General features: G+C 44.8%; 1 protein-coding gene across 1 annotated transcript in view; it reads left to right on the top strand.

Moving 5' to 3' along the window:
• Positions 1-1,393: 1,393 nt before the first annotated feature.
• ANKH (ANKH inorganic pyrophosphate transport regulator) overlaps positions 1,394-13,566 on the top strand; it is a 123,985-nt gene continuing 111,812 nt past the window's right edge. The window contains exon 1 of the mRNA XM_033110134.1: positions 1,394-1,843. Coding sequence (XP_032966025.1) covers positions 1,748-1,843 — 96 coding nt within the window. The 5' untranslated portion in view covers positions 1,394-1,747. The remainder of the gene's footprint in view (positions 1,844-13,566) is intronic.

The following is a 13,566-nucleotide window of genomic DNA, read 5'->3' as shown; positions in this document are numbered from 1 at the left end:
AAGATGCTTGTGGTCGGGCTGGGGAGTGCAAAACAATAGAAGCAATTTGCCCCGCCCCTTCTTCAAAATTGACGAATTTTTGGAGGGCAACAGCAGAGTACTAAACCAAACACAGGTCCTTCCAAGTGCCGGGACCTTGGTGTCGACTGCGTACGTCATACAGGCATGACGCGGGCCATGCACGAGGCCCTTTCCCCCCTCTCCTTTTAATAGATTCTGTTTTTTTAGAGAGATTTTTGGTTCAGGGCAAAATTGAGCGGGAAGGTGCAGAGACTAATCCACGTACCCCGGGCCTAAGGAGGTGCTCTGCGTTCACCAGGGCCTCAACCCTCTGGTCACAGTACGTAGGGTGTAGAGGTGGATGCTGGCTTTGCTGTCACACTGTTCTGAAGTTTTAGGTGAAACACTCAGCACAGCTTTTATTTAACCTGCAATCACTGGGGCATAGTATTATAAAACAGATTTTTCTTTCTTTTGTTTATTTCAAAGAAACATACTTTACGAGCTGTTTTTGTTTTGTTTTGTTTTCTTACAACAGGGCTGCATTAAGGAGAATCTCGGCTCACTGTTTGCAAACCGTGCTGGAGGCAGGTCTGAGCGCCCCTAAGGGAGGCCGGCCCAGCCTGGGCGCCTGCAGGGACTGGCCCCTGCGGCCCTCTGAGCATTTTTCCCCGGGCACGCGGTTCACCGTCGCCCCCGGACACCCTGAGATAGATGCTCGGTTCGCAGCGACCTTTTCTCGGGCTCTCGCGGCCGCCCAAGGCGGCACCTCCATTTTTCCCGGGTCCCTAGCTCCCCGGGTGGGCCCGAAGCCGACCCCGGCCCCGGCCGGGAGCGGCCTCCTCCGCACGTTCCCGCCCGCCTTGAGGCGGCCACCGAGGGACGCAAGCCCGCGCTGGCTTCCCAAACCCGCTCCCTCCCAGCCCCAGCGCGTCCCGATCGCTCCTCGCGCGTCCGCCCTTACGTCGCCTGCCCCGGCTGCCAGTCTTCCACACGCCCCGGCCCCTCCCGGGACAGCGCGGGGACTGCAACCCAGGCCCAGCCGCAGAGCTCGGCCTTCCCCGGGGCCTCCAGGTCGCCCAGCGCCCCCGCGGCTCAAGGTCCCTCTGCCGCGCCCTCGGGCTCCCGGCCGCGCGCCGTCGCCAACCGGAGGGGCTGGCCGGAGACCGCGGCAAGTCCCACCCCGCGCCCCCGGCCGCGGCGGCCCGCGTGTGCGCAGCGCCCCCCGCGGCCGCGGCGAGCGCTGGCAGCGGCGGAGGGAGGAGGGAGCCGCCCCCCTCCGGGCCCGGCCCCCTCCCCACCCCGCCACCCGCCCGCCCCCGGGCTGCCGGCGGGGTCCGCGCCTCCGCGCCCGCCCCGATTTCCTCCGCAAGGCGGCGGCGGCGGCGGCAGCGGCGCCTCGTGCGCGTGGTTATTTATTTATTTCCGGGCTCGGAGCGCTTATAATGGAGCCGCTGTCAGCAGAACCTTCTGCTGCTGCCGCCGCCGCCGCCGCCGCCGCCGTCCCTCCTCTTTTTTTTCCCGGCAGATCTTTGTTGTGTGGGAGGGCAGCAGGGATGGACTTGAGCTTGCGGATCTCCTGCTAGAGCCGCCGCGCTTGGAGAGGGCGCCGCCGCCCCCGCGACGAGGCCCCGCCGGAGCCGGCCTCCGTCCGCCCGCGCCCCCGCTCGGTCCGCTCGCCCCGCGCCGCCCGGCAGAGTCCCCTCGCAGCGGCAGATGTGTGTGGGGTCAGCCCACGACGGGGACTATGGTGAAATTCCCGGCGCTCACGCACTACTGGCCCCTGATCCGCTTCCTGGTGCCACTGGGCATCACCAACATAGCCATAGACTTCGGCGAGCAGGTAAGCCCCCGCCGCGCCCCGCGCCCGGCTCGCGCGGCCTCGGCCTGAGACGCCCCAGCGCCGAGGGATGGGGGCAGAAGGCAGTCAGTCACCTGCTCCCAGTTCCTTTTTATCCGGGATCATTTGGTTGGGTTTGCAGCTTGTCAAGGATGACTTTTCCAGCACTCCATTCCCTTCTCCCTTCCAATTATTCAGCAGAGTTTTCCAGCTCTCTCTGGAAAATGTGAGAAGACCAGAGGGTTTGGAGATTCACCTATAGAAGGGCGTTTAGTGCACAGCGGGAGTATTATGTAATTCGTGATTATGTAAACCTCAGGTCTGTAAGTCAAATGTAAATGTAGTTTCTGAGTTCAAGTGCTGGTTTTTTTATTTATCAGTGTTGGTAGTGATGATGATGATGGGGAAATTCTGTATTAGAATGCGTCCAAGTTGATTTCCAAAGTACTTCTAATTTTTTTTTCAGCCCACGTATAGATTCGGGGTGTCCCCAGTGTGTCCTGATAAGCGACCATTGACTACAGTTTGGGGGTTTTCTGGGTATTTTTTTTTCCTCTTGGACCACTAAAAGGGGGAGTACATTTATGTTTATTGCCTTCTCGTCCCTATTTCTTTTTCATGTTTTGCCCGTTTGTCTCCATGTGGCGTCATTGCAAATCTGGCGCTGCAGACTCCAGCAGCGGGGCATTGGTGCTGAGCACTCAGCCTGTGGGGACCGTTTTCACAGGGCCCCCAGTAGGATGCAGTTGCATTTTAAGGCCAGGAAGAAGAGGGGGGTGGATGTAGCATGCCACCTTGACGCGCAGGTGTTGGAACTTGCCAGGGTGGGTAATGAGCAACATTGGGGTGCTGCAGCACTTGATTTCTTTTATTTTCCTTTAAGTCAGGAGACTTCAAAGGATGTTTCTATTAAAAAAAAAAAAAGCGCCCATTTTGATGATGCACTACTAGTTTAAAAAACAGTTTTTCAGAAGGGAAATGCTGTTTGACGCCTCCATTTGGTGAATATCTGCTTGGATTTGCCTCTCTGTGCTCAGAACTTCTGATTGATTGTAACTCAATAAAGCTCGCTGATACTTAGCCCACATTGTAAGCTACTTTTTACTTGGAATTTTATTGCAGATAAGTGTCTACAGTGTAGCACAGTCTCTAGAGACCTTTGGCTAGAAGCCAACTAATTTCCTTTGATTAACTAGTATATCTTCTCTGTTGTCACTGTGCCCTGCCAGTACCTCAACAGGGTCCCCAAGGGCTTCTCTGCTCCACCTCCTTCCTGCCCACCTTCCCTTCTTGCATAATTAACTAGTGACTTTGGGCATTTCCTATAATCTGTGGAAAGGTGTTTAGACCTGAATTCGCTACATTGCACATTTCAGTTGAGTCAAGTGCTGTATGTTCACCTGACCCTTTTACTATTTTAAGGCTTATTTTCTTGGAGCTGCCCCAAAGGTTGGCAGCCCAGCCTGCTCACCTGGTCACTTCTCCCTTAACTGTAGTGTGTGTGTGTGTGTGTGTGTGTGTGTGTGTGTGTGTGTGTTATATAGGGATTACTGGAAGAAATAAAAGTATTCCTTGTCATCATTAAATGACCTGAAGCATTCCACCCTATTGTCTCATATTTGTCTTGATTTAATACAAGGCTGATACAGCTAAGGATTTAATTGTAGTGTAAGGGAAAGGATCTCCTGAGGTTACCAAAGGGAGGCTAGACATGAGAGACAGCTACACAGATGGTTTATCCTAGTGAGTCTAATAATTCAAACTCATCTTTAAAACATTCCTAACGTCATTATCAGAGTTGACATAAGTAACGTACTAGAAGAGTTATCTTTTTGCACAGAAGCAAGTTTTATCAACAAATGTTTCAGGTCCTTACCCCTTAAATGCCAGTGTATTTATGTGGTTATAGGCTGCCTGGAGGTGGAGATATTTCATCAGAGTTAGGGGTGGAGAGATAGGGGAAAGAAATTGAGAGGTTTCCAAAAACCTTGCTGTGCCTTCTGGTATCCGATGATAATTGTTTCGCTAAATGTACCAAGTGAGAAGGACAGAATTTACTTTTTTGTTAGTATTAAACTGAAGGGAAAGAATTACAGTGTGAATGAAGGAGTGAAGTGGTATATGTGGGTAATGAAGAGAAGAGCATGTCATCCCAACTGCTTCAAAGTATAATAAAGAGGAAGAGAAATGGACCTGTTTGCAGAAGTACGTCTACTATGGTAGACTTGAAAATAGGCAGCTCTTGACATGAATTTTTGCCAAGTTCTACACAGATAGACACATACAGATCTCCGCCATTCTTCTTTCCGAGTGGGCAGGTGTCTGATACTTCACCCTGAGTGAACAATGATTCATATTTAAGTAATTTACTAATCCTAAAGTAGGGAAGTGACATGGGGGTGCAAAGGTCAAAGCAGGCCCTGGTTCTCATGCTTTTGAGGTGATCAAGAAATACAAAATTAAAGAATAAAACATCTCATTAGCTTTTACGCCTCTGACTTGTCAAGAATAAAAAGATAGTAAAATCATTTTAAATGTTTCTTAGATGAGGGTTTTTTATGATTATAAACATCTCATTTTGTGGTTTCAATAGAAAATGTGGACAAACTTTTAAAATGGAAATCCAGCTAGCTATAAGATTCTACTGAAATTTGAACAAGCACACATATGTGACTGTGTATAGGAATTACACATGAATTACCTCAGAACTATTAGTGCGTGAGGGCAGGGGGGTGTGAAGAAGCCTGTAACAATTCCTCCAGAGTCTCCTGATGGTCTATTACCTCATATATAGATTTCCCTGTAATTTCATAGCTCAGGGAGGAAACCCAAATATTATGGAGTATTTATTCTAACGAGACTAGCAAAGCCTAGTATCACATTTTTCAGTTTTGATGATGGCAGCCATTGGGGGTGCGGGGTGGGGGTGGGTAGGGAGGGTTGAATTCTATACTGACCAAAATAGCGGTATGGAAGAGCATGACCTGCTTTTTAATATTAAGCACAGGTCCCATAGAAAAGAATGAGAATATATCCATTATTGCAAAAACTAAAAATATTGTCTGTAGAACCTTAGAGTTGCATAGAACATTTTATGATAATTACAGTATATTTGGGATTATCATTTTGTCTCTATTTTTACAGATTGAAAATCAAAAATATTCATTGCTTCCATTCTTTGAACACTTCGTATGTGCTTATAACATCTCCGCACACATTGTATGTGAGGAAAGAATGAGAGGCCTAGGCATGTTAAGTGACTTGCTCATGGTCACACAGGCTGCACTGGCCAGAGCCAGGGCTCGTGCCCATATCTGCCTGGCCCTTTGCCATTCTGCTCTCTGCCTCCTCTAGTGAAACTCACACTCTGACATCTGCCCAGGAGTCCTCAGAAACTTAGGAATAAGTTCTAGCTTTCCTGATTCCCAGCCTAGGTTTAAATTTCATCTTAGCTGTCATATTTTGAATTTTAAAGCTTCAACAGATGTAGGGCAATCATAACAAAGGCTCCCGGGAAAGGGAGATTATAACCGAGAAGTTCACGTTAAGAAGAGTCAAATTATCCAGGTAATGAATTAAATCGACACTACATCTTATTTTGAGGAGGTTGGCATTGCCTTTGGTCTAGGGGAGGAAACAAGATAAGAAATTATTGATACATCACAATGAAGTTATTTAGAAATCACTTAGTCTTTATCATTAGAGCAATCTAGATTGCTAAGGGAAGAAGGAGGATGCGAAGATACATTTTGAACACTGTGTTTCTTCAAAAGTATCTGCAAACATCCATTTGATCTCACCATGTTCAAAGGGTTGTTACTTCTGCTTAAAACTAAAGTTGGTAGAAAGTCTCTAAGTTTCATAAAAGCCAAGTTCACCAAATTCTGTAGAATAAAGCAGTGAACTTTTTTTAAGGTACCTAGTGACACTTAAAATGTTAAGGACAACTTTGCTATAAGGCCTTTCTTTGAAAGATCAAAGAAAGTTGAAATTGTTGTCATGTGGGAAGAAATATGTTCTGCCCTGCCAGTCAGTCCACTTTTTCACGCTCAGATGATATCTTCAGATTGCCTTGTGTGACTCCCTGAGTTTGGTTGGGTCCAACATACTAATTCATTGACCCCAGATCTGTGAGTGAAAAGTTTCCTGTATGGATTGTTACAATGACAGGAGTAAGATGTATAATAGGAATGTTAAAATGTTTTCTCTAGTCCTGCTTTCTAACTTAGGAAACCTACTGTTAGGCTTTCACAGTAGCAAAGTGTCTCAAATTATTAATATCACAAAATGAAAAAAAAAAGGGAAACCCAAGAAAAATAGCTTCATAAATGTTCTTCCTGTCTTCTAAGTAGAGGAACAACACCGCCCTGCCCCCACCACCACCGAAAAGGTCTCCATTAGACTAGGAGGTGCAGGAATTTAAAAGGGTGCATTTAGTGTATGACACTGGCCACTGCTGGGAAGGGACTCTTCATCCAATGTCACTAAGACCTGGAAGAGCTTGCCTTAAGTCATAATGAAAGTGTCCCTTGTATGTTTCACTTTCCGAAGTACTTAAAGACAGAAATGTAAATTCCAAGCTAAGTGTCTAAGTAACTGTAAGGGGGAAACTTTTCCCCCTCCAATCTAGTTTATATTAATGGAATAGATTTCAGAACAATGTTTATTTTTTTGTAATTACAAAAGTGTAATATATGCTAACTAAAGTTATGCTACTTAAATATATGTAAAACTAAATATATGCTACTTAAAGTTTGGTTAAGTATTAAAAATGGAGGAAAAATAAAAATACCTATAATTCCACTCTGAAGAAAAACTCCTTTAACATTTTGGGTGTCTCCTGCCAATTTTTTTTCCCCCAACATAACATAATTGAGGCTCTGTCTATTTCTCCAAGTATGTATATGTACATTTCACAGACCAGGAAAGCATTTTCCCATGTCATTTAAAAGTGTCTTGTGATTTTTAAATAGTATAATATTTGCTTACATAAGCATGCTGTAATTCCCTTTGCTGTATATTCCCCTATTGTTTAAATGCTGAGGTTTTTGTTTGTCTGCTGCAATATAACGTTTCAGTGGGCATCCTTTGAAGTAAGTAGAGAATGTGTATTCTCTGACTGCCTTGTGCTTTCCTGGCATAACTTAATGCCTATTTCAGTTTCTCATTCATACATAGAAAATGAGGTCACTCATTTCTCACAGTCCATGTTTAGTTAAGGACCTTCTTAGTGCAAATGATACTCGTTTCTCCACCGTGTTTTCCAGTTCTCCTCCAGTGTACATCTGCGTTTAAAGGTCCTCCCTTTCAATGAAACCAGATTGTTCCTGGAGCCACAAAGGTATAATCCTGTGGTTAGTTTGTTTTCTCACCTATTTATTGAGGTGGTTTGATGGCCAACCTAACTGCTACTCTGTCAGAATACTTCTTTCCAAGCATATCCTTCGAAAGATAATCAAATACTTCATCAAGACAATATCAAAATCTCTTTCTAGGAACATCAAATTCTTTACAAGCAGTTTTTAAAGTAACTGGGTAATATCATTCATGCTACTGCTGCACTTTTTAGATGCGACAAGCTCAGTTTTATATTAGTGGTATGTAGTTTGGTTTCCATGTCTTTTCACTCTCCCTTGAGTGATTTGACACATGTTGGGATGGTAGGATAAGAGATCATGGATGGACAATCCTTTTAAGGGCCTATGTCTGTTGGAATAAATAAACCTCATTAAACTGCTGGTATGCCAAAGTGACTTGGATCATGTCTACATTTCAGAAATCAATCTGATATTCTTTTTTTTAACATCTGTGACTCTATTAGTTGCTGTGGAGATGAATTAGAAATTTTTAAAAAAACAAACAAAACAAAACCCTGTTTTATGCCGTATTATGGATAATGGCTGCCTACATGAGTGTATTGTCTTCATAACTTAAGCTTATCCTTTAAAATGCAAATTGTTCGTTTTCCTTTTCTTTTTTTTTACTATGAGAATGATTGTCACTGGAAATCTATATTGCACATCTCTCTACCTTATTGAATAAATATAATATGCAACATGGAATATGTTTTAGTGGCTTGTGAATGTCCATGGTAGTGCTGGGTAATCATGGATAGCCACTGACAGGTGGTATTCAAAATACTTAACAAAGAGTTTGGCACTAACCAATAAAATAAAATAATAAAGATAATGAATATGTATTGACTACTGGCTTTTTAATTTTCTGCTTTGGATCTGCTCTGAGCCCCGAGAAACTAAAATTCATTAGAATTCCATGAAAAATGAAGAGTAAATAATTTTGGAGGCCTCCTTTAGGAAAAAGCATTTACACTTTGGTACACTTGCTTTCCTGCCCTGTGCTGATTTTGTTTCTGTTCTAGAGAGATTCTAGAGTCCATGTCAGTGACGTGACCTTAGAACAAGGGAAGTGGAGCCATATTTGACACACCACCTGCCCTCAAATTGCTTGGATCCTGGTTAAGAAACCATACACGAAACGCTTTTGCAATCAGAGCAGCACAGAGCAGAACGTCTAATTGCACAGTGAGTTTACGATGTCGTACGGCGAGGTGCTCAGTATTTGCAGTAGATTTCTGGTGATCGCAATGAAACAGCAAACTGTTTCAACATAGTTTTCATCTGGAGGTTGTAGCCCCCTGCTTTCTTCTCCCTAGCTGGTCTCGTCATCAAAGTGGGTAGCACCATCTGAGAAGATGAAGGTAGTTACAAGATAGGTCAATTAGCAGGCTTTGTATTAAGCCGTACAAACCCAGGTTTTGTTTTTCTTTGTTTTATTTTTACTATTTCCATGGTTTTAAAATTGTTCGGCTGCTCTTCCAATAACCAAAGACCACTCTCAGTGCTGAGAACAAATGAGCTTAAAATGACTAAAATGACAAAGAAGACTTATGCATCACAACTTTCTGGTTCTCCTATAGGATTCCTTCTTCCAACGAAAAGTGTTTTCCAAGTCCATCCTGGAAAGGGAAATAACTGGTTATTTGTGAGGTCAAAGGGGATATTTATTCCCCTAGATAAAGACTTATCAAAAAGCAGCTCATACATATGTTCAGGAAGTGCCACGGGGTCTATACGTACAGATGGACCAACTTTCTTTCTAGTTGGGGCAGTACATTTTGTTTGAAGTGAGCTCGCAGGTCCTAGCTGGAGTTTAGATTTTTTTATGATATTTTGATGTGACTAGATGAACAAGGCTTTCGATGACTCAGACACCTTTGACACTGTTAGAGGATTGCTATCTGTGCAGATAGGTATGTTCGTATAAATTAGCAATCCTCTTATTAACATGGGCCAGCATCTCTGTCCTCAACGTCAGGGGCTCTGAGAGCTCAGCTCCAAGTCAAGTCGTTGTTTTCAATCTAGTTGTGGAGAGCACAGCTCACTGGCCCATGTGGGAATCGAACCGGCGACCTTGGTGTTAGGAGCACTGCGCTCCAACCAACTGAGCCAACAGGTCGCCCCTTCTTATGTGTGTGCTTCTTATCCTTGAGCATGAGGAGGCAAGAGGCAGCCCCACACATCTCCAGACCCACGTTCCCAGCGCACTTCCTGCAGGGTGCCTGTCATCCGTCCTCCCACCTGGATGGAGATGATGCTGGCCATGGGGCCTCTGACTGGAGACTGGGAGGAAATTAAAAGCCAAAGTGGGAATCCCTGGATAAGAACCTCAAAGGTGACTAAAGGTGAGGCTCCTCGGGGCATTGAGTGGAACTAAATGGCTGAAAAGCAGAATGTCTACCAGCAGGGCAATTAGACTTTTCCTAGGAGCAAGGTGAGCCAAGGAGAGGGGACGAAGTGAAGGTTTTGTAGTTGTAATCTTCGGAGGCCGTGGAAGTAAGTAAAGGTTGCTTATTTTGTGAGAGACCCAAAGAGGCCTAGGATGGATCGGGAAGTGTTCAGGTGCAGTAGTCCTGGCTCACTACTTATGCCGGGTCACTCCAGGTTATTGTCTTCACGAAATGATAAAAGAGTCCACCTCAGGAAGCATGTCAGAATCCCTGCTCAGGTTTTTAAAAATATGACATTAAGTTTGGGAAAATACTTGAGTCTCTGACTGTCATCTTCTAATTGGCCGTTTGGCTTAGGTATGGCTCTTTATGCTTTCAAAGCTTCCTTTTAGACGGATAAGAAGTTTGTGTGCTCTTCAACACAAACGGTTGTTCCATAAACAACCAGAGATCTGTTGGCCACCGGGTCATGCATTTTAATAGAGGGACATCGTACTGTGGAGAATCTAAAACAGCAGAGTCAAAAAAAAGGAAAAATTGTCTGACAGTCTGAGTGCTTTAAATGGTTTGGCAGGAAATTCACCATGAGGCCTCCCACAGATGTGTGGCCTAAACTTGACATTTTAGAAAGACTGGCTGCGCAGAGGAGAGTAACAAATAACCACCTAAAGAAGAAAGGTGACTTTCACCTCTTCAGGATTCTGGCCAAGTCCAGTCCCGGAACCACCAATAAGCTACTTTGCAGCCAGCCTGATCCGAAAATACGGGAGTCCAAGGGTCTCCTCTCAGCGCCAGACTCCCTGCGCAGACATGGTTCCCTCGTGCTCTCTGAGACCTTCTTTTACTTTTGGGACGGTTATGGTTCTTACCCCTCCCTTTTCAGGTGCAGTGTTGCCTCACCTGGAGTCTGACCTGCAGTCAGGGTGTACCTGCTTTCTGCTCCCACACAGAGCTGCACACCTTTGGGTGTTTCACCAGCTGGGCCTCACACCTGTTGGGCTGTTTCCCAAACTTGGGCAGGTTCCTGGCACGGTCTGCTGTTAGCCTCCCGTGTGATCAGCAGACTTCCCGAGACAAACCCGTGTTTTCCGCAGCCAGGAGAAAGGAGCTGGTTCTTAGCTCTGGGAACAGTACAGACGCTTTAGGACCGGTCCTAAAGCGACAGTGGCAGTGAGGTCAGCAGCTGAACTGCAGACCACCTTTATTTTTCTAAAATTCTTATTTACTCCAATTTCTTTTAGGCTTCACGTGCCTTTTTTCAAAGGAGGGGGCTGGTGAGCCTGTTTTTCTTTCCTTTTGAGAAATCAAAGTATAATTTACATACAGTGAAATGTACACATCTTATGTGTGCAGGTGCATGAGTTTTGACAAATGACAAGTGCCTACCTGTATATAACCCACACCTCAAAGTATGGAACATTTTCATCCGCCCAGAAGGTTCCCTGGGTCCCTCCCCACAGACAGCCACTGTTCTGAGTGCTGCAGTGAGCCTCTGTAATTGCTCGCACAAAATGGCATGCGTGATGACTGAGTTTGGGGCCTCTCATTGTTATTTTAGAGTGTAGCTCTGTTATTTATTCCTGTCGCAATGTATAGCTCAATATTGTGAATTTTAGTGGATTTAAGGCAGTGGGGAGAGTGATTTTCTGTGTCAAATAACTTTTGCCCTAAAATTGTACTATTTGGTGTTTTTAATTCTTTAATTGATGTACATCCTTCAATTATATGAACTGGTGATCATTTTGAAGTTCAGACATGCTTAAAAATTAAAGTCTGCTTAGAAAGCTAACGTCGTAAAGCAAAATGTGGTACATACATACAGTAGACTTATGTCTCCTTATTCAGCCTTAAAAAGGAGTGAAATTGTGATGTATGCGACAACATAGATAAAGCTTGATGACGGAGTACAGAAAGCCAGACACAGAAGCACAAGTATTGCTTCCACTTACATTACATACCAACAATAGTCAAACTCATAGAGACAGGAAGTGGAACATTACTTACCAGGGTTTAGCGGGTGGAAGAAATGGGGTGTTAATGGGTACAGAGTTTCAGTTTGGGATGACAAAGTGCTGGAGAAGGAGCGTGGCAATGGTTGCACAATAATGTGAATGTACTTAATTCCACTGAACTCTACACTTCAAAGTGGTTAAAACGATAAATTTTATGTTTATGTTATGTATAGTTTATCAACATTTTAAAAAGCTTCAAAAATTAACTCATAAGCTACCGGGATAGCCTGTGGCTTTTGAAGAGGTTCACTCTTTTAAAAAAAAAAAAAAAAAAAAAAATTATTGATTTTATTCTAGTTATGATTCATTTTCATTGTAAAAAGAAGGAAAAGAATCTAGAAGAAAATAAGAATTGTGTGCAAAATTCACCTAAAGGTAACTGTCTATCTCATGTTAGTGCATGTTCTTCTCATCGCTTCCCTGTGCATATATTTTAAAACAAAATTGTAACCTCTTTCCATTTGATATCATAGGTGTTTTCCCTTGACTCTAAGTATTCTTCTAGAACGTGATGAGGAATGGCTTCCGCACATGCTCTCCCATGGCTATACCGTAATTAACTCATTCTCTGTGGTTAGCTGTTCAGTGGTTTCTGTTTCATTCTGTTACAAATAATGCTCTGGAAGAGTTTTGTGCAGAAATCTTTGTACATACCTGCGGACTTCTTTGGATGAACACTGAAAACACTTCCGCACACGTGCTCCTTTGCGGGGCTCCTGCTGTGTGGCCCCACACTTCCGGAGAAAGTTGTTCCCATGACCCCACAGGCACCACCTTGGATGTGTCCGTGTCCCCGGCCCATAGCGGGCATTCCGTCCCTTGATGCTCGTAAACTGTCCAGTGACTTCTGCCACCAGGAATCTGCATGCTAGTTCTGTCAAAGCCACATGGAGCTGAACTCTTTCAAATGATTGAAAAGTGCTTTTTTGTTGTTGTTGAGTTCAGTGATGCCCAAGAATTTGCTTCCCAAACTTCCCAGTGAACATGTAGGAGAAGAAACACCTTCCTCGGTGCTGGGCCCTGCTCTAGGCACAAGGCCTCGACCTCCGTGCGCTCGAGTGAAGAACTTGACCGTGGGGAGTTGAGTCTCCTTCCCCACTCTAAAGGTGAACGGACTGAAGAGCTGTGCCAGGTCATTCAGCCTCTCTGGAGCAGCCAAGCTCCTCTGACTGATGGCTCAGGCTTAGAATCTCATAGGCTGTTTGGGGCTGACAGTGTTCTTGAGAAATGCAGAGCTAGTGACATTCAGGGAAAACGGGAGAGAAAATGTTCTTCTCTCTTTTCTACCACCCTGACCATGGCCTGCTTCATTTAATCTGGTCTCCTTGCTATTTAGAGACTACCTAGAAGGAAAAGGGGCTGGAGTAGAGGGAGAGAGGAAATGCTTCCTGCTCCTTCAGAGGTGCACTAGGTGCCTGTGGCTTCTCCTTTATGGTTTCTAGCAGGGGTGCAAGCTGACCACAGCATGGAGAAGAGAAAAAACACCCACTCCTGACAGGCAGGACCCCTGGATTTCACCTCCGTCCCTATACCCACTGGTTCTATGACCTTGAGCAAAGAACTTGACTTCTATGGACTTCAGCTCTCCCAAGTGCCAAGAGGATAAAGGGCTTCCACACCTTCTTTTGGAGGTGTAGGCCAGAGACTGCTTTGAAAAGTATGAAGTGCTGCACGTGTATAGGATAACGTGTAAGACTGTGAGCTAGGTATGCTTCTGCTGCACCTGTTTCTTTGTATACATTCTGGACTAGCTGACTTTTCTTGCTTTGTATTGATTCAGTGACTTACATTAAGGGGATTTCTTAAACTAGAACCAGCTGGGTTGGGGCAAACCGAAGCATGCTGGAAAGCAGCTGCGAGAAACACTTGGATTTTACATGTGTCCCAGCAATACTGCTGCTGGTGGTTTTTCTTGCTTGTTTATTTGTTTGTTGTTTTGTTGTTGTTGTTGCACTTTATGGGAAAGA

This window comes from Rhinolophus ferrumequinum, chromosome 7, assembly GCF_004115265.2.
Source record: "Rhinolophus ferrumequinum isolate MPI-CBG mRhiFer1 chromosome 7, mRhiFer1_v1.p, whole genome shotgun sequence".
Taxonomy (NCBI): domain Eukaryota; kingdom Metazoa; phylum Chordata; class Mammalia; order Chiroptera; family Rhinolophidae; genus Rhinolophus; species Rhinolophus ferrumequinum.
Note: the sequence above shows the minus strand (reverse complement) of the source record. Positions and strands in the feature narration are given on the sequence as shown.